We start from the raw sequence: 22,314 nt of genomic DNA on the forward strand, positions 1-22,314 counted from the left end.
TAGGCAGGGAGTCCAACTCCTGCCTAAATATTAAGAATTTTTCTAACTGGGGTCTTGGAGAGATTGTAATTGAACTCATAACTTTTCACCTAAAATAAACTCCCTTAAACCAGAATCATGGGAGAATTATATGAACCTTTGAGGCCATTATATTTCCTCTAGGTCTAAAAAAAAAAGCTAATTATTAAATGGGGATTTTATTAGTCTGACTATATATATATATAAAATACTCTACAGATTTTCCTTATCTCTCTACTTAGAAAAAGTAAATGTGTTTTATCATTTGTTAACCACAAACAAAATCAATCATAACAATTATTTGGCATATGCTATTATATTACTATAGTGATCATTGTATAGTAAGTTCTCAATAAGTGCTCGTTGATTGATTATGTATCTTTCAGTTCTTTCTTCTCTTCGTATCAATTCATGTCTTCCCAAGTTCCTCTGAATTCTTCAAGTTCATTGGTTTTCATAGTGTAATAATAATTCACCACAGTCATATACCCAATTTGTTCATCCATTTTCCAATTGATGGGCACCCACTCTATTTCCATTGTCTCACTTCCATACACACACAAAATTTCTGGAATGAATGTTTTTATTTATATGAGACATTTCTCTCTTTTTCTGTCCTCCTTGAAGTTCAGGTCCAGTAGACAGGATCATGGATTCTCATATACTTATTTATGTTACTTATAAGATTAATGTATTAATTGTTACGCAAGTGAGGAGGAGGTAGGACTAGTTTGTTCTTTGTATCTTTCTATCTTCCCTTTCAGGGATCATAAAAGATGCAATTTCTAGTCTCAAATCTAATCAGTAACTAGTGATGTGACCTTCCATTTTGCCAGACTGTAAAAAAGAATGACAATGTCTTCAGAGCATTGTAAGCAAGTTCCAAATTTAGGTCAGTATGGGGTAAACTTCATCCTATTTCATTTTCCAGGACTTCTTGGAGAAGGGATAATGGAATTAAGGAAGGCTGCTGCTATGGAGGGAAAAGGACAAGATCTCTGGATATAGTCAACAGTCAATATTGACTATTTTCCTCCCAGCCTATAGGTAACAAAAGCTGCAACTTAAAATATTTAGTGATGTGTCAGCCAGAACTTATCCTGACAACAATGAGAGTTAAGGGTCTGCAGCCTAAACAAGGAAGGCTTTCTCCTTAAAGCTATTTCCTTTATTAGGAGCACTTTTCAGGTTTCTTTTGCAGAGAGGATGATGGTAAGAGTGTTCTGAGACTATAAGGGTGACCTTTGTCAAATAAGTCTGAACTTTGATTTTTCTTTTATAAAATAAAGGGATTGAATCAGATGGTCTCAAAAGCTCCTCCCCAGCTGTAGAAGAATTTGACAGATTGAAAAAGGTCATGCAATTTCCTTTTCTAGATCTTCTCTAGAAATGAGAAAGCCAACCTCTTTCTAAAATGTTTCTGGACACTTAAAAAATAAAACTTTACTTAAAACCTACATGGTTTCCTATGTAATCCCTTTGCTCTATACATATTAAAATGTTTGTTGATAACATAATAAAGAAATGCTTTTTAAATAAAATAAAATGTTTATGGATACTACAAGGAGGGATATGGACTGAATAACCTCATATGTTCTTGTGTGATTCTTTAAATGGATCACATTAGTCCTAGAGAGAAATCTACCAGGGCTCTCACCTTTTTAAGTTGAGATAATTGTTTGGGATTTTGTTTTGTTTTTCCAAGGCTTTTTTTCTGAGGTAGAAGAGAAGCCTAAAGCTAAAACAAACTTTTCTGAGTTGGGGGAAATGCTCCATTCTTTCACAGAATGATTTTCAGGCTACAGGTTTTCAACCAATTCTCCTCTTAGTGGTCAACATCCACTCTCGGCTCTCTCCCACTCTATCTCCCCTATTGTTCTACAAATGCCCCTCCTCTATACAAGCTGGCTGACTGGGAGCTTAAAATATTGCTGGACAGTAAAACCCACCCATCAGAGCCAATCCAGTCATATCTGCTCAGTCGTGCAATGCAGCAGGGGCGGGGTGGAGTGGGGGGAGCTTTTAGGTGGCAAAGGAAAGAGACCAGGGTGCCCACTTCACTCCTGAGTGGCCAAGAGAAGAGGAACACACTTCTCCAGGGAACCCTCTTCATAGTGGCAAGTTGTCCTTCAGGTGGTATTGGTCTTTAATCTTCCCCTTTAAGTTGTTGGGTTTTTTCCTAGTCAGTCTGGGTGGCCCATGGGTAGGGAATTCCCAGAAGCTTTTCCAGAAAGAAAGCGGGGCTGCATCTCAGGGCTGGGCTGGCTGGGCTGGGAGTTTCAGCTCAAGGGAACATCTGAGGATTGGACTGAGAATTTGAGTCATTAGCAGGAGAAGGGAGACCCGTATGAGACAGGTTAAGCTCAATGGTGATCTGTAACACAGAGAATCTCTTTCTAGATCTTTCCTAATAAGCATTAATTGATGATGGTGAACTACAGGAATTGAGAGTAGCTGATGGTAATGAAACAGTCAAAATGCATATGAAACTTTTTTTTTAAATCACATAGGAATCAAAATTAATCTAATTTTCTAATGATAATAAAAACTTTTAAATGGAGTAGTTAAGGCAGCAATAGGGAGTACCAGTAATGGGGAACGGAGAAATAGATTTGTCAGAGGACTTAGAAGTCCATCAAGGGAATGAGCTTTGCATTATTGGCATGGGGTGAGAGCTTCTGACTTAATTGTTGAATTGAGGGGGGGAAGTGGCCATTCAGAAATGTGCGTGGACTGACATTTTTTTTATCCATTGTCAACCCAGAGGGTAAGTTAACACTCAATACCTCAGTTTGTCTGTTTGAATGTAAATGTGCTGTTCTTTCACCAAAACCCAGGGAAAAGGATTACTTGAAAAGACACATCTTAAGTGCAGCGAATAAAGCTTTTAATTGAGCCTGCTACTGTGATTTTTTAAACTGTGTTTATAGGCTTGATCTTGGAGGAAGGGGACATTTTCAGACCTAAAAGTGTTTCTTTAGAGAGAATAGGAACTAAAGTTTTGATTTTATCAATATAAAGAACTCCGAGACAAAGATATTCACTCAATCGATGGAGGCTGGCACTTTCTAAGCAACTTAGAGTTTTAGAACATGGGTCAGCAAACTACTGCTTGCAGACCCGATCTAAGCCACCACCTGTTTTTATACATGAGACAAGAATAGTTTTTACATTTTTAAATGCAATAAAAACTTTATTTAAAAAATGTAAAAAACATTCTAAAGTGGTGGGCCACATTTGGCTCTTAAGCTACAGTTTACTGACCTCTGCGTAAGATAATTGTCTAGAACCCAAAGAGATTATGTAATGTGCCCAAGGTCACACAATAGACATGTTTCAGAGGCAGAACATGAATTCTGATCTTCCTGGTTCAGAATTTGGCTTTCATCATGAGTCTTTAGAGAAGAGGGAAAAAAAATAAATGAGTGTGTTCTTATTCCAGGTTCTATTCTGCTTCCCTGGAGCAGTCTGCTTAGTCTTTCTGTTTTGGCTTGTTTTATTGTTGATAGAAGGGAGTCCACAACAAATATCCTTCTTGTGTCAAAGTTGGACACTGGAGTTTTCTCTCTTTCTTTCTTTTATGGGAAAATGGAAAAACTGGGTCTTAAATATTGAAATCTCGCTTTATGATGTCATGAAATGCTTTATGAATAAATATAAAGATCATCTAAGCAACTCATCTTTTCCAGGAAGGGCATACATGAGGAAGATGTTTTGGTATTCTTTAGAAACGAATAGAGGTTAAAATGGCATAAAAGAGGCAGCATGACATAGTAATGATCATACTAGTCATGATTTAGGACAGCCTGGATTCATGTCCTGCTTTTGGCATTGTATGTCATGACCATGAGTGAGTTACCTATCTGCTCCCTGAGTGCCCCCCAGAAAACCCTCTAAGACAATAAATTGCAAAAGAATTGCATCATCAGAAGGACTTCCTACACCAGAAGTCCTCAAATATTTTTTCCTCTCACATTCCTTTTTGCACCCTTTATGTGATCCAATATATAAGGGTATAAAATAGGTATATAATAGATATAGCATTTACTTATAATAAATCATAATTTTACAACTCCCATATTCAGTTATCTGACCCCATATGGGGTCATGAACCACAGTTTAAGATGCTCGGCTTTACACCAATGAAACCTAGATCCAGATCAAAAAAAAAAAAAAAAAAAAAGTGGGGAAAAAAGAAATTCCTTAGAGGAAATGGACCCAAACTTGGTCCACAAAACAGTTGTGCATTTATTTATATATAAATTGTTATATAATTTGCATTATATAATATAACAATGTATAACCAATATAATTATATTATATGATATAATAATTTTATTAATTATTACATACATAAACATTTTAAATATGTTTATAGTTGTTATTTCTTTGCAAGTTCTTATTGACTACAAGGCTAATTCTAAAACAGAGTGGGTTGGTTTTTATAAAGGAAGGTGAATTGATATTGGAATTAAAGCATTCCTCAAAGGGAACTTCATTTTTTGAAATAAACACTATCAACGACCTGAATTTTCTGTAGTGCTTTCTCTGTGAGGGGATATGTGCTAAGCATCATGGGAGATTACTAAGGATGAGGAATAAAAGAATTGCTTATAGTTTTGAAAGACAGATAAGGTACAAAGTTAGGGAATTAAGAATTCCTACATATTCATACATATGTATTTCCAAACAAATACTTGAGTACAGATGTGTATAAACATCCACAAACCCACAAGTAGGCTTTGTTGGCGTTAATGATGCGAGGGGTTAATCTAACTAAGCACAGCTGAAATTTTTAAAGCTACACATATGTATTACCCTAGAGAGAATGTTAACAGTATTGCACAGAGATTTACAGTTGAATGAAGCAGAGGTTGGTGTTGCAGGAGTAAATTATGGAAGCTATTGATTTTATGTGGGTTTTAGATGGAATTGGTTGATTGGAAACCTGGTCCTCCCACCTATGTCACACTACAGGACTTGGACCCAGTCAATATCTGAGGATACCATATTTCTTACCTACTTTCAGTGATGTAACAGAATCATTGGAATTGTAAATCATTGGAAGATTGAACTTGTAGTAAGACCACTTAGCTTGATTTCCTGCTCTGTAACCTACTATTTGAGTGATCTTGAGCAATCAACCTAGTATCTATGACTTCAGTTTTCTCATTTGTTAGTCAGTCAATAGTTATTTGTTAAACATTTTCAGGATTATGTGTTTGGGCAATTAGATGGCACAATGAATAGTTTTAATCCTAAAATCAGGAGGATTCATCTTCCTGAGTTCAAATCTAGCTTCAGACACTTACTAGCTGGGTGACCCTGGGCAAGTCACTTAAACTTGTTTGCCTCAGTTTCCTCATCTGTAAAATGAGCTGCAGGAGAAAGTAGTAAACCACTCCAGTTAGCAAACCACTATATTATCTTTGCCAAGAAAACCTTAAATGAATCGCAAGGAGTTGGACATTAACTGAAAAACAATTGAAAACATATGTTGGGAACTGTGATAAGCACTGGGAATACAAGGCAAATACCTGGTGTCCACCCTCAAGAAGTTCAAATTCTAATGGGGGAGACAGCATTCAAACAGCTGTGTAATACTGCGTGTGTGTATGTGATGTCAGCCTAGTATAGTTGTATTGTTTTTAGTTATTTCTCACTCTTCTTGACCCCATTTCGAATTGGCAAAGATTCTGGAGTCATTTACCATTTCCTTCTCCAATTCATTTTATAGATAAGGAAACTGAGGCAAATAGAATTAAATGATTTGTCTAGAGTCACACAATCAATAAGTATATGAGGCTGGATTTAAACTCAGGTTTTCCTGATTCCAGGTCCAGATCTGTACCCACTAAGCCATCTATCTGTTCCATGAAGGTGATCTCAGCAGGAAATCATTAGAAATAGAGGGGACCAAGAAAGACCTCTTTGTAAAAGATGAAACGTAAGCCATGTCTTGAAAAAAGTCAGGAAAGTCAGAACTAGAGTTAAGCAGAGAGAAAATTCCAGGCAAAGGGAACAGCAAGTTAAAAACAAATAAATCATATGCAAAGGAAAGCAAAAAGATCACAGAGTATTTATTTGAAGGGTAATAAAGTGTAAGAAGACTGAAAAGTAGGAAGGGATTAAGTTGTAAAAGGCTTTGAATGATCACCAAAGAATTTTATATCTGATCCTTGAGATTATAGGGAACAACTGGAGTTTATTGATTTGGGGAAGGAGAAAGAGGGGAGAGGAAAGTGAAATGATCAGATCTGCATTTTAGGAAACCCACTTTGACAAATGAATAAAAGTTGGCTTTGAGTGGAGAGAGATCTGAGTCAAGGAGAGCAACAGAAAGTGATTGCAGTTTTCTAAGCATGAGGTGATGAGAGCCTGTATCAAGGTGATATTGATGTGAGTGAAGAGAAGGGAACATATATGAGATGTTGGGAAGCGAGAAATGGCAAGAATTTGTGACAAACTGAATATGTGGAGTAAGTGAGCCTGGGTGTTGCGAGTATGGTGCTAAGTGAGTTTGGAAGATCAGAGGGTTCAGAGGATGAAAGATAAATGAGTTTTAGATAACTTGCGTATGCTATATCTATGTAACAGCCAATTTGAGAGATCCAAAAGTTAATGATGTAGAACTGGAGCTCAGAAGACAGTTAGGGTTGGATACTTAGATCTGTGAATCATCACCACTGAGGTAACAGAAAAGAAAAAAGAGGAAGGGACCCAGGATAGAGCTTTGAGGGATACACATGATTAATGACATTATCTAGATGAAGGTCTGGCCAAGGAGAAGTAAAGCATGACACTGGTACCTCAGATTAAAGGGAAGAGAGCAAATGCAGTGACAGGTGGGAGCCCGAGGGAAAAAAAGATTTAAAACAGTCACTTCTCCTGAGTGAGAGAGAGAATTGATTAGGGAAATTAAAAGGATTATCTTACTACACTAATGGGCCACTTGAGATTATGTTATATAAATTTTTTCAAATGATATCTAAGGTTCAATCTACCTCTAAATTCTTTGAATTTATTCCTGTAATCTTCCTATGGATAACTAATTCATCCAAACACTGCCCTTTATAGATGCTAAGTAAAAATCATGGAACCTGGGATTTTCCAAGATGAGGGAACTAAGACCAGAGACTTAATAAACCCTAAATTACATAGCTAGTTAATATTATATGAAAGTTTCAAATCCAAATTTGATTATAAATCTTGTGTTAAAACTAAATCATGGCTTTTGTTCAGTGATGTTGAACTCTCCTGACTCTATTTGGGATTGTCTTGGCAAAGATACCAGAGTAGTTTGGCATTTCCTGCTCCAGATCATTTTACAGATGAGGAAACTAAGGCAAACATAGTTAAGTGACTTGCCCAGAGTCACACATTTACTAAATATCTGAAGCCAGATATCAATGTACAAAGATAAACCTTGCTGACTCTAGGCATAGCATCAATTAGCTGCCCCCAAAATCACAGTATAGAAAGAACTATAAAGATCTAAATAGGTTGTTACATCCAGTGCTTGAATAATCGCCGTGATTCTTTGAAAGAAGAAGAAGAAGAAAGAAAGAAAGGAAAGAAAGAAAGAAAGAAAGAAAGAAAGAAAGAAAGAAAGAAAGAAAGAAAGAAAGAAAGAAAGAAAGAAAGAAAGAAAGAAAGAAAGAAAGAAAGAAAGGAAGGAAGGAAGGAAGGAAGGAAGGAAGGAAGGAAGGAAGGAAGGAAGGAAGGAAGGAAGGAAGGAAGGAAGGAAGGAAGGAAGGAAGGAAGGAAGGAAGGAAGGAAGGAAGGAAGGAAGGAAGGAAGGAAGGAAGGAAGGAAGGAAGGAAGGAAGGAAGGAAGGAAGGAAGGAAGGAAGGAAGGAAGGAAGGAAGGAAGGAAGGAAGGAAGAAAGAAAGAAAGAAAGAAAGAAAGAAAGAAAGAAAGAAAGAAAGAAAGAAAGAAAGAAAGAAAGAAAGAAAGAAAGAAAGAAAGAAAGAAAGAAAGAAAGAAAGAAAGAAAGAAAGAAAGAAAGAAAGAAAGAAAGAAAGAAAGAAAGAAAGAAAGAAAGAAAGAAAGAAAGAAAGAAAGAAAGAAAGAAAGAAAGAAAGAAAGAAAGAAAGAAAGAGAAAAAGATTGCCACCAGTTCAATTAAACAATTTGCAAGCTTACAGGTTTAAGGTAGGAAGGAATTTAGTCAAATCCCTGGGGGAAGAAACTAAGCTTCTTAAAAGTAAAATAACTTGCCCTAAGTCACAAGGCTGGTAAATAAAAAAGAGGATGCTTTACCACAGATCAGGGGCATGGAAATCCCCTATTGTTTCTAACACCCCTTATCCCTGAAGAACCCTTCCTAAACTAGAAATTGACATTCCCTGTTGCTCCAGTCTCCAGGGAAGATAAAAAGTTCAGTAGAAATTTTCTGATTTAGAAACCTAAGACAAATGACTCCTTTCTGCCCCTATAAACAGCCCAAATGGGGATGGGTCCAGAAGTCACCACTGAACACAAGAGTTTTCTCCGTGCTTTATGGACCAGTCAGCCCTCCACATGTGCTAAGTGACCAAACTCTATTTTTACTTCCACCCAAATCTTTGTGGCCCAGTTTTTGTCAGATACTTGAGGCAAGACGTAACATAAAACTCTTCTATCCTTTCATTAGAAGACTTCAGAAAGCATGTAAGGGCAAAATAGTTCACATTTATATGATACTTTAGGGTATACAAAGTATGTTTCTGCAACAATCCTCTGAAATAAGCAGTACAAGTGTTTCCCACATCTTGCCATTTAGAAAATTTGAATTCAAGCTTTCCCATAGCTCTAAGTATCAGAACCAAGATTTAAACCTCATCTTCTAAATATCAGGCCTAGCTCTCTTTTCAATGATAGCATAAAGGAAAATATGGTTGTTTAAAATATATATATTTACATATATAATATAAATCATGGATAAACATATATATAGTACATATACATATTGTATGTATATATATATCTATATCTATATATATATATCTATATATATATATAGATATAGATATAGATATAGATATAGATATAGATATAGATATCATAAGCTCCAGGCCTTTTCCTTTTTAAGGAGAGAATTATTCTTTCTTTCATCCTGCCTCAATTGAATTAAGAGGTTCAAGACAGAGGAACTTGGGGGATTCAAGGTATGCCAGATACTAGGCAGGTCCTGGTGGTAACAAAGAAACCAGCAGCCAAGGGGGGTTACTACCACCCAGGCCTGTTTGGGATGGATGGAAAAGGGGTACAGAAACAAAATATTTTGTAATATTTCCCACAATTTATTTATGTAGTGCTTTAAGTGATTCTATATGTTTCCAGAGAAAAGATCCTCCAACATCTCTAACAATCTTCAATACTATGGCATTTTTCCAAGGATGTAACTTAAATGCTTCTTATACAATGAAACTGTTTCCTTTCCTTGAGTCCTAAAAAACAAAAGGCAAACAATAGCCCATAATAGGAAATGGTGTTTAGGATGGCAAGTAACAGATTGGAAGGAACAAACAAGGAGGATCACCACTTTTTTATCAATGGCTTTCTAGCATTTAGAACTGGTCTGCCCACTCTTGTTTCTACTCATGTGATCTTGGGCAGAAATCATTTACCCACTTGGACCAGTTACTCTCATGTATAAAACTAGGAGATTTAATCAGATGGTATCTAAAATCCTATTTATCTACAATAATGTCTTCTTTTACTATCACATCATGACCTTACCTAGTTACTCACTAGTCTGTTTTGATTTGGCTGTTGTCTCAGTCAAACTCAGACCTGAAAAAGCTTTAAAAAATCAAGGTCTCCCATTGCATCCAGGGCCATCTTCAGTCATCCTGACCTATATCTTGCTACTGGACCCAGAAGGCTCTGGAAGGGAAAGTGCGGCTGGTGACTTTGCCCAGCCCTCCCTCCTTTAAATCCAAGTCACTTGTATGTCATGACATCCCCTCCCTGATAGCATGGTCCTCTTCAAGAATAAAGTATAACAACACACCATGAATGGGCTGCCAGAGGGGATAAGTTCCCCTCTGAACTTATGAAATAAGTGAAATAAAATGGGCTTGAGATATTGAGGAAAGATCAATGAAAGAAAAGTATTTATTAAGCACTAGGCTGAATATTGGAGATAGAAATAATCAAATAGAAAAGCAGACCAGTTCTTGCCCTCAAAATGAGCTGTACTATAAACAGGTCTACTCCTAGGCAGAGGGAATGCGAAGAGGCAGGTGCCAAAACAGGGCTGAGCCAGTGGGATCCAGCATCAGGTCAGGGCTGACTCTGCCAGGGTAGAAAGTTCACTGGGCAATCTAAGAAACCTAGGATGATCAGAGAAAAGCTAGCGCTGGCACGGGGCTGAATCAGACAGATTAGTCTGATGGGCCTAAGCCAATATAAACTAGACTAAGTCAAGGAACACTAGGAGAGACTAAGTTGATATCAATCAATTGGCCAAAGGATAAAATCTGTTTCAGTAAACCTTTGCAACATTAAGATTCGGGTTTAGCAATAATTCACAAATGTCTTTAGTTCAAGAACAGAGTTGGCTGGGGTAACCTCATTCTATGTATCCTTAAACTCCTGTATTGCTGGATTCAAATACAAAAAAATCCCATGTGCTCAAAATCAAGACAGTGATCCAAGAGACAGACCAGGCCATACACACAGGATGTCTGCAAAGCCTAATGTGGGAGCAACAACCAAACTACAGACTAATTGTTTTGTCTGGCTTTTATTATTTTGTTTTTGATTTGGTTTTTCAAGGCAATTGGGGTTAAATGACTTGCCCAAGGTCACATAGCTACACATGTTAAGTATCTCAGAGCTCATTTGAACTCAGGTCCTCTTGACTTCAGGGCCAGTACTCTATCCACTGTGCCATCTAGCTGCTCACTTTTTATTGTTTATAGTTGCTCTGTATCAGAGGAGATGAACTTATTTGTGGTATATATTCAACTCCATGGAATAATGTTCCATGTTATAAAACCATTTTCATTTCTTTGTGATAAATCCATTTTTGATAGAGTTGTGTCATTAAATATCATCTCATTCACACTCACAGAGATGTTCCATAATGTCATGGATGGGGAGCTGACCTCCAAGTCAGAAAGACCTGAATTCAAGCCTTGCCCCTCCCACATACTGACTATGTGGCCCAGGCTCTCAAGGTTTTATGTAACCCTGTCAAAGAAAAGCTACAGATAAGGTGCTGAGCTGCATCAGGAGAGGAAGTATCCTTGCCTGGAGCACTGCATCAATGAAATCTCAGGTCCAGCTCCTCTCCTATTTTCATGGCATTCCCATAAAGCAAAAGGCTTATTTTATAAATGGAAGGCTGGGGGCAGCTAGGTGGTGCAGTGGATAGAGCACCAGCCTTGAATTCAGGAGGATCCAAGTTCAAATCTGGTCTCAGACACTTAACTCTTTCTAGCTGTGTGACCCTGGGCAACCCCAGCCCCAGAAAAAAATAAATAAATAGAGAAATAAATAAATGGAAAGCTGCCCGAGGAATCTTTCGTTTCCTTCCTTTTCCTCTCCCTCTGCCACCACCCTAAGATCTGCTCTCTACCCAGTGAGCACGATCATAATAAACTGGCTGATAAATGATTAACTGGACACACAGAGAATTGGGCCAAATGTAATTCTAAAAACTAGGCTTCCTGTCTTCATCAAAGACTCATGTAGCCTTATATATTTGCATTATTTTATGAACATTGGCAGGGGAAGGAAAAGGATAATGCTTCCAATAATATTAAAAATATCATCAACTGTTGTCCAGTCATTTCAGTAATGACTGACTCTCCATGACCCCTTTGGGATTTTCTTGGCAGAACTACTGCAATGGTTTGCCATTTATTTCTCCAGCTCATTTTACACATGAAGAAACTGAGGCAAACAGGGGTAAATGACTTGTCCAGGATCACACACTTAGTAAATGTCCGAGGCCAGATTTGAACTCTGATTCCATGCTCATCGTGCTGTGCACATGGAGCCACTTAGCTGTCTCTCGTCAAGTCCAGTCTCTCACTTAATGATGAACCATTTAGAAACTCAAAAAGGTTAAGGGATTTTCCCATGATAATACGACTAGCAAGGGTCAGAGATGAGGTTTTAATTCAGGTGACCTTCAGTCCAGTGTTCTAGCCACTAAGGCATGTTGTCTCAGCAAAATAAAATAAAATAGCTCATTCTTTGTCCACTCACTTTTTTGTGCTCTACTTCCTCCAGGTGGTGAAGAATGGGTGACTGGAGTTTCCTGGGGAACATCTTGGAAGAGGTGAATGAGCACTCCACAGTCATCGGCAGGGTCTGGCTCACCGTCCTCTTCATCTTCCGGATCCTCATCCTGGGTACGGCTGCAGAATTTGTGTGGGGAGATGAGCAGTCAGACTTTGTGTGTAACACCCAACAGCCAGGTTGTGAGAATGTCTGCTACGACGAGGCTTTCCCCATCTCCCACATCCGCCTCTGGGTCTTACAGATCATCTTCGTCTCCACTCCATCCCTAGTATACGTGGGCCACGCAGTGCACCACGTCCGAATGGAAGAAAAGAGGAAAGAGAGGGAAGCCGAGGAGATGTGCCAGCAGTCTGGGAGCAATGGTGAGAGGCTCCCTTTAGCCCTAGATCAAGGCAGTACCAAGAAGAGCAGCAATAGTACGAAGGGCACCAAAAAATTCCGGCTGGAAGGGACCCTCTTGAGGACCTACATCTGTCACATCATCTTTAAGACCCTCTTCGAGGTGGGCTTCATAGTGGGACATTATTTCTTATACGGCTTTCGGATCCTGCCCTTGTATCAGTGTAGCCGATGGCCCTGCCCCAATGTGGTGGACTGCTTCGTGTCAAGACCCACTGAGAAGACCATTTTCATCCTGTTCATGCTTTCTGTGGCCTGCGTGTCTCTCTTCCTCAACATCATGGAAATCAGCCACCTGGGCCTGAAGAGAATCCGATCTGCTTTCAATAGGCCCACGGAACAACCACTGGGGGAGATCCCTGAGAAATCCCTCCACTCCATTGCTGTTTCCTCCATCCAAAAGGCCAAGGGCTACCAGCTCCTAGAAGAAGAGAAGATCGTATCCCACTATTTCCCCCTGACTGAGGTTGGGGTCGTGGAGACGAGACCACTGGCTGCCACACCATTCAGCCGTTTTGAAGAGAAGATTGGCACTGGACCTCTTGGAGATCTGTCCCGGGCATACACGGAAACACTTCCTTCCTACGCTCAAGTGGGAGAACAGGAAGTAGAGGCAGAACGGGAGGAGGAGGAGGCAGAGGTACCACCAGAGGAAGAGGAGAAGAGGCAGGAACCAGAGGCAGTGACCCCAGAAATGCAGGAGGCCACTGTGGGACAGGAGGAGGAGAAGGAAAAGGCAGGGACCCCAGAAAGGAAGGCAGGAGAGAAGCAAGAGCTGCCAGTGGAGAAGGCACCACTGTGCCCAGAACTGGCAGCAGATGACAGCAGACCCCTTAGCCGGCTGAGCAAAGCCAGCAGCCGGGCAAGGTCAGATGATTTGACTGTATGAGAAAGAACAAACACCCACACATACACAAAACAAAGAAAGAAGGCAAAAGAAGAAAAGATTTTTTAAATGATTTGAATATTATCTCCCATTCTTTTACCCCTCACTTGGAATGGTTCTCTAAGCATAATGGTAAATGAAGCCTGCTATGAAATGACCCCTTTCTAGAAACTCCCTTCTCCAGAGGCCATCAAAGCAGACCCATTACCTTGAGGTCAATCAATAGTATCCCCAAGTGCCACAAGTTTTCCACACTTCCTCACGCCCAAAGTCTTTCTTGGTCCCCTTTTATCTCAGGAGCCCATCTGACCAGAGGAATGGAGTGGCTATGAGTCTTAGCCTTCTCACTGATCCAGTCCACATACCTCCCACCCATAAGAGCCATGATAGGTAACGATTTTGTGTTTTCCTCATGAAAGATGCCTCATTGTTTTGTAGTCAAATCTTGTCAGTCTTGTAACTAGCTAAAGTTGTATTACAGTTTAGGGAATAGAATAGATCCTAGTAAATTCTGTATAATTTCAAGTTGTCAAGCTAGGGATTCTGGATTCTCATTGGCCATTGTTTAAGGCCCCTTTGGCCTCTGGTTCCTCCCTAAACTAAAACTTCTTCAGAAGAAGTGAAGTATTATACCTTAAACTCTCCTTTCAGCTTTTATAACAATCTTTTTTCATTCAATGTAGTCTTGGAGGTATCTTCACATTTTCCCTTCCCTTCCCTCATTATCTTCTGATCCCTTTGTTATCTCATCAAGGAACAGTACTTTAGCCAGAAATCTGAACTTTCATCAAAGCCTGAAAACAGACTCAGTCCCTAGAAGGGAAGCACCAGCTGGAGGTGACTCCCAGGGAGAATTGACCTTTAAAGTAAGAAATAGGTTCTGAACAGAGCCAACAGAAAAGGGAGTTTCACACCAGGTGATATGGAGTTTTCTGAAGTCCTGTTCACAGGTCAGATCCCTGGGTTGTGTATACAGAAACAAGGGGAATGTTTGAAGGTCTCTCAGCATCCTACTCTAGCAACAACAGAATCAGTGTAATAAGTGAAATTTTAGAAGCACCTTGTCTAAAGGCTACCATTTTGACAAGGGTTGACCTGTCCCCTGAGAAGCGGCAGATATAAGGAAACCAGAACTTCCCACTTAATACTAAGCCATGGGTCAACTTTGACCTTGTCTAGAAAACAGACCTGACACAGTGGGAAAAGTGCTGGGCTTGGAATGAGGAAGACTTGTCTCTGAATTGAAATCTGTCTATATAACCCTGGGCAAATCACTTAACCCTGGGTTGTCTCAGTGTCCTCATTAATAATATGAACTGAAGAAAGAAATGGCAAACCACTCTAGTATTTTCACCAAGAAAAACCCCAGATGGGGTCATGAAGAATCAGAAATGACCGGGATAAAAATGATAAATATTTCTTCTAAGGTTCCCTTCTATTCCCTTTTCTGCTCCTCTTTCCTTACATGTTTCTGTTCTCCCCATCTCTGGTTGACTAAGATTTTTCATGCTGTTGTCCTACCCAAGCCTGTTTTCCCAGTGGACAATGCCCCCACACTTCAAAATCAATCTCCCTTCCTCCTTTACATCAAAATCCCTAATCTCTTTGCTCTTCCATTCTGTCAGTGGTCACAGAGGAAGAGAATCTGAAACTACCCACACTAAGATCCCTTTATGTAAAAGTGGAGAGTAGAATATTCCCATTTTTTTTTGAAAGGATACTGTCTTAAATCAAAGATACAATACACATCAGAAAGTATGGCAGATGGGTCAGAAAAGATGGGTTTTGACAGGCAGCCCCTTCTGATCCCCTGGAATCACCACACCAGCAATTTTTGCTTCAACAAAGTCTCTGAATAAGAATTCCAATGGACTTGACCCAGTGATTCTACCAGTAAACAACTAAGCCAGGATTGCTGGGTTTCCCTGACAAGAGAGGTGAGAAAGCTCTCTTGCTTGGTAAGGCTGAGTCTACAACTTTGTTCCTGAAGGTCCATTTTCATGGAGGAAAAAAAATGGAAACAAAATCAGTACCAGAAAATGTTGCTGTTCCATCTACTAACTAGTTAAAGAGGAAAAGAAAACAAATCTGTATCCTGCTTCATACTATGTGGACCCATTCATGCATGTCTAAGCTACTGGCACTGTGTTACTGCTGCTACTGTTGTTACATTGGTTCATATTTATGAACGCTAGCTATTCAATGGCTAAAACAATTTGCTTTAATGTTCACACCTCTAAAAGAGTATATCGGGTTAACTCTCCATCTGCACCCATCAGAAATAAGCACTGAAGTCAAGTAACCTGGATTCTTCTTCTAATTCCACCTCTTGTTGTATAACTTCTGTACATTCACCTCATCTCTCGGCGCCTGTTTTCTGTCTATAAAAAGGAGAAGATTTGTTGCTTCTCTACCTCACAGGATGATTACCCAATTGGCTGCCAAATACTTGGAGTAAACCAGTCTCTGGAGACCTTGGAGCACTTATTGTGAGAGTGACAGGCAGGGAAAGATATTGCTGGAACAGTCTTGTGGGGGGAAATTACTTGACCCTCACATCCTACTTTGCAGTAGCCTTAGGGTGTGTTTGATTTTCAGTATGAGGTAGAAACTTTCACTATGAATTCTCTTTCAAGAGCATTATGCTGATCCAATGGAATAGGTACTGGCTTTGAACTTTGAGTCGGAGGACCTGGTCTGAATGCCAGCTTTGCCACTCACTGCCTGGGTGATAGCTTCCGAATCACCTGACTTCTTTGAAACTCCCATTTCCTTGTCTACAAAATGCTGGGGTTGGGCTAGAGAACTTATGTCTCTTCTAGCTTATAAATGAGCCTATAAAATGGTAGCCCTGAGCACTCATATCCACTCAAGAACTTACTATTCTTTCTCCTTAAAGAAAAGTGGGAACAGAATGACAAGTGCTTTTCTCCCCCTGAAAACACACTTAATGCCACAGACCACTTCAGAGTTGTAGTCTAATTCCCATGTCAGCAATGACTCTTGCCCCATACAAAGTGGGTCCCGAGCCAGGAGCTTCTGAAGCAGATGGCATTTAATAAACACAAATCAGCATGACCCTAGATTATCACCTTCCCAGGTTCCATTTGGTATGTGTTATGACATCGGACTTAGGGCACGTCCTTTCTTAGATAAATGACAGAACAAGAAAAGGGGACTGTGCAAAAAAAAATGGACATTTCAATCACCTTTCTAGGTTCTATTTGGTATAAGTATTATGCCATCCCTCTTGGGTCATATTCCTTCTTAGATAAATGAACAAAGAACAAGGCAGGGGAACCAAAAAAAAAGGACATTTCAAATTATCACCTCCCTAGGTACTATTTAATCTAAGTATTATGCCATCCTCCTTGGGTCACGTTCCTTCTTAGATAAATCATGGAAGAACAAGGCAAGAAGACTGAGCAAGAAATGGACATTTCAGGGGGATTGTCATCTGGAGGCTACTCCATAGGAAAATGCCAAAGGGTCCTTCATTCTAAAGAAAGACTGTTTCACAAAAAAGCAACTGGAGAAACCAATGACCAAGAGAATGAGAATTTGGGTATATCCCAACTGGAAACATCCATAAGCACAACCAAGAACTGCAACATTGAAAGCTCAAAGACACAGTTTCTCAAAAGCTAAGCTGGGGTGAGACAATGTAGCACAGGGGAAAGGGAGGCAGAAGCTCTGGAGTCAGAGGATCTCAGTTCAAATCCTGCCTCTGATACTTAATTACTTGTGTGATTTGGGTCAAATAATTTAATTTCCATTGGACAGTTTTCTCATATGTAAAATGAGAAGTTTGGACCAGATTGTCCCTGAGATCCCTTACAGTTCTAGATTTATGGAAAAACCACTTTGCCTACCTCACAAGGCTCTTGTGAGGATGAGATGAGAAAGTCACTGAAATTGGTCAAGAACTTTACAAATGTAATTTGCTATTAAGAGGGTCTACTCCCTGTTTCCAACAGGACTCCTCTGCTCTTCATACACAGCAGAGGCCGCAGGGCAGTTCTAAGCAAGAACTAAGCCCTGGATAATGTGAGCCCTGAAATCAGGCTATTCCCCATCTCCCCACCCCCCACCAATTTGGAAACATAGAAGGAGTAAGAGTTAGGTGACTCTACCTGCTTTGAACTCAAGGATACCAAACAAATCTTGTATCTGCTCTTTACATAGTTAAAGGTAATACCTACCTCTTCCCAGCCTCACCAAGTTGTCAAGAAAGCATGATGCTTACTTGTAGCCCTTGGAAAAAATTACAATTGTGAAAAAAAAAAAAAGAAAATTTCACTAATTCAGAATTAAAGTGAGTGGGAGGAAGAGGAGGCAGACATTCAAATTAGGGGGAAATCCAAATTACATACTAGAGAGTCATTCCTTTCAAGTTATGTGCATTTTCTAAACAATGGTCCATGTACTTTATTCTACAGTGAATCTATGGTCATATTCATGATCACTCTTGGTACAGAACACAAGCCATCCATCCACTCCTAGTCATCCTATGTAGTTAAACCTCCATAGTGGAACTATCCAATGAAATGGAGAACTCCTGGGGGGTTTTTTCCTGTTTTTGAGAATACATGTGCTTTACTGCCTCTGTCCTTGCAACATGACAGACCAACCTCTTTTTATGGTTGTATACATCTTAGTTGGCAGCTACATAGTGCAATGGATAGGGTGCCAGGCCTCAAGTCAGAAAGACTGACATCTTCTTGAGTTCAAATCTGGCTTCAGACACTTAGCAGTTGTGTGATCCTGGGCAAGTCGTTGTTTTCTTCAGTTTCCTCATCTGCAAAATGATATAGAGAAGAAATGGCAAAGTGATCTAGCATCTCTGCCAAGAAAACCCCATAATAGGGTCATAAAGATTTGGAAACAAATGCACATCTTCATTGATGTCTTTTATGCTATTTCTTACATTGAAGTCATATGGAGGCCTATTTTGACACATAATGGGCCTTTTATTGTCCTGTGATCATCTGAAATTGTAATTTTTCTGAGATCACAGCACTCATTGCTTTGAAAGAATACTGATTTTTTTTTTAAAAGATAGGCTTCTATAGAAGGGAACACTGAAATTCCTATACATTTCATAAATGCAACATTCTCTCCTATTGAATGCCTATTGTTCATCCTTAGTACCTGTCAAACATAAATGTATTGATAGACTAATTCAATAGATTCATTGTCTAACTACATGTCATAATATCCATAGCATTTATCCTTTATCTACTTTGTTTTTCTTGTTTAAATGGCTGGTCCAATTTCTTTCAAGTTACTATGTGCCATACTGAAAGGATCCCGTAATATCCCAGGGGTCAGTGCAATCAGCACAATGTCATTTGCAAGCAGAAGAATCAATATAATCTCTCTCTTGCTAGAGAAATCTAATTTCTATTTGGACTTTGTGCAGGACATACTCTACCCACTATTCTAGTGATTGTCTTTAACAAGCTTATATTGTCCTCTCTTTTCTTCCTTTCTTTCTTTCTTTCTTCCTTTTTTTTTTTTTTTTGAAACTGTCTTCCCATATCACTCTGATTGGAAGGGCAGTGGTCAGTCATTCACAGGACTTAGAGCAGTTAACCTATTCTTTCTTTCCAGCCTGGGTCAATTTGTCCCTGTTTAGGCAGTCTGTTGAACTCATGCTCCTGGGAAATCACCATATTAAAAATCAGAATGACTGAGCTCAAGTTGTCCACCTGCCTCAACCTCCCCTAATAGTAAGAATTACAGTTGTAATGGTGTATAGGACCCAGATTTACTAGAGCTTGATTTTTGCCCAGCCTGGCTGCCCCAACTGCAATGGTTTCTTCTGCAATATATTGAGAGGTCCTTTTGGTATATACTTTTATCCTTGACAAGAACAAATATTTTTCTATAAAATGTTATACCTATGATTCATCTTGGCAAAGTGGTTACTCTGGATTTTCAAGGACTATAAAATGGAGCACAAAGTCTAAGAAGATCTTACATGTTGCAAAGGCATTGTGCATGCTTCCAAGAAAATACTCCATTGTGTGAGTACAAGCCTAGCAAAGAGCAGAAAGTCTCACTGCCAAAAGGTTAGCCACTATGGATTTAATCTTTCGGCCATAGTAACTCATGAAACATATAAAAATATAAGATTTTGCTATTGCTGGAATGGTAGAAAGTGGAAACATTAAAATGTAGCTCTTCCTACTCTAAATGTGCTGTCTTTGTCCAATGATGGATATACTATTGAAGGAACTAAATCATACTGACTTACTATACACACTATAATTAAGACCGAAGACATATAGAAAGTACAGCTACATGGACAAAAAGCTTACAGGTTATCCATAGAAAAGTAGAGAATTGGGGATGTTGGTTTTACTATGTGTCTAAAGGTAAGAGGAAACAGCATTTCACAAAAATCTTGGTGCCATTGCCTTGAAATGCTTACAGTGTGTATAAGCAAGCACATTACCATATAAATAACTACAACTTTGAACTGTTATTTTTAAAGTATTAAGCATAAAGAAATCATATGAAGAACCTGATAAGATCCTCTAAATCAAGATGATTTATACCTTGATATTTTAAAACTTTATTATAAAAGTAAGAAAAGGACCCTAGAGAAAACTGAAAAAAAAATTTAGGATAAATAAAATTAAATGAGCAAAGACTACCCAGAAGCCTCCCACCTGTGTAGTATGCATATTTTTTTCAAAAAGACAGTTAAAAGGCATTTGAATGTAGAAAACAAATAACCAGGAAATTGTTATGGGTAACATTTTAGAATCAGTTGTCTGTCTGCAATGCTGTAGAACAAGAGACAAAATGAATGCCAAGAAAAGATGAAGAATTATGTAGAATTACAGCCACTTTGTCTTGTTTTTAAAAACTGTTGACTAAGAAATGAGAAATGGACAAAGAAAAAGACAGAGTGAATATCACCATATCTTAGAGAAAGTAAACTCTACGTTAAAAATAGATATCTAACACATTTATTTATTTAAAATAATAGCTTTTTATTTTCAAAATATATGCAAAGATAGTCTTCAACATTCACCCTTGCAAAACTTTGTCTTTCAAATTTTCCTCCCTCCTTTCCCCATCCCCTCCCGAGACAGTAAGTAAATCCAATATATATATATATATATATATATATATATATATATATATATATATATATATATATATATATATATATATATATATATATATATATATACATATATATATATACACATATATATATATGAAGTATACAATTCTATGCATATTTCCATATCTATTATGCTGCATGAGAAAAATCAGATCAAAAAGGGAAAATGAGGGGAAAAAACAAAAAGCAATCAAACAACAATTAAAAAAGATGAAAAAACTATGCTGTGTTCCACATTCAATCCCATCAGTGCTCTTTCTGAATGTGGATGGCTGTCTCCATCACAAATCTATTGGAATGGCCTGAATCACTTTATTGTTGAAAAGAGCCATGTCGATCACAGTTGATCATCACATAATCTTGTTGCTGTATACAATGTCCTCTTGATTGTATTAATTTCATTCAGCATCAATTCATGTAAGTCTCTCCAGGCCTCTCTGAAATCATCCTGCTGATCATTTCTTATAGAACAATAATATTCCATAACATTCATATACCATACCTTACTCAGCCATTCCCCAATTGATGGGCATCCACTCAGTTTCCAGTTCCTTGCCACCACAAAAAGAGCAGCCACAAACATTTTTGTACATGAAGGTCCTTTTCCCTTTTTTATGCTCTCCTTGGGATACAGGCCCAGTAGATACCTGCTGGATCAAAGAGTATATAGGTTTGATAGCCTTTTGGACACAGTTCCAAATTGCTCTCCAGAATGCTTGGATCAGTTCACAACTCTACCAACAAAGTATTAGTGTCTCAGTTTTCCCACATTCAACCTCGTTATCATTCCTTTCATTATCTTCATCATTATCTTTCCCTGTCATCTTAGCTAATCAGAGAGGTATGTATCTAACACATTTTATAAAAAATAATTACTACATTGAAAGGCAAAAAGGGCACAGAAACCACCTCAAGCAAGAATCCCTTATTTCCCTTCCATGAAGAGAAATATAGCAAAGAAGGGCAATGTGAAGTATTTTTATTATTTTATGCAAGTTCATTTAGAAAACACTATGGAATGTGATGGTAGAAGATTGAAAGCATCACAAATCAACAAAAAGTAGCTGAGGTGAGAAAACTTACAAAAGGTCTGACATGGTATCCAATTAATGCCGACCACCAAGAGAGCACAGAAGAACAGACAGATATGAAGTAGATTAAATCTGCTACCATTCCTGTAATAATCTGGTCTCACTAGGGCCAATGACTGAACCAGAGCATTTAGACTCAACACTTCAGTATTATGGAACTTTAGATTTTATTAAGACAGAAAGGGTGACAGAACCTGATGAAATCTAAATAGAAGAAATCCATCCTAGAGGTACCACAATTTTAAATGTAATCAGGGAATGATTTTCAGGCTATCTGAGACAGTGGAAGATTACAAAAAAATTGTAGAAAGTACCATTATTATAATGTCCTATGAATTACCAATTCATATACTTACTTTCTCTTCTCTAAGAAATCTTTCTGAAAATTATCTATGCCCACACTGAAAGTATCCTTGATGAAAATATGGGATGACAAGTAGAATTTCTCAGACAATTTTCTAAGTCAAATTCCATGTTCAGAGTAATACAACTGACTTAGAATAGTAGAGAATTTAATATTCCATAGTGTCCATCTGCAT

The 22,314-nt window shown here is 38.5% G+C and overlaps 1 protein-coding gene across 1 annotated transcript; it reads left to right on the plus strand.

The window, feature by feature from the left end:
• The first annotated feature begins 2,053 nt into the window (after positions 1 to 2,053).
• On the plus strand, positions 2,054 to 20,685 carry GJA8 (gap junction protein alpha 8). Its single transcript, XM_074263276.1, has 2 exons — positions 2,054 to 2,151; positions 12,247 to 20,685. Exon 2 carries the CDS (start codon positions 12,257 to 12,259, stop codon positions 13,544 to 13,546), a length of 1,290 nt encoding a protein of 429 aa, XP_074119377.1. The 5' UTR covers positions 2,054 to 2,151; positions 12,247 to 12,256; the 3' UTR covers positions 13,547 to 20,685.
• The last annotated feature ends 1,629 nt before the right edge of the window (positions 20,686 to 22,314 follow it).

Source organism: Sminthopsis crassicaudata, chromosome 4 (assembly GCF_048593235.1).
Source record: "Sminthopsis crassicaudata isolate SCR6 chromosome 4, ASM4859323v1, whole genome shotgun sequence".
Classification (NCBI taxonomy): Eukaryota; Metazoa; Chordata; class Mammalia; order Dasyuromorphia; family Dasyuridae; genus Sminthopsis; species Sminthopsis crassicaudata.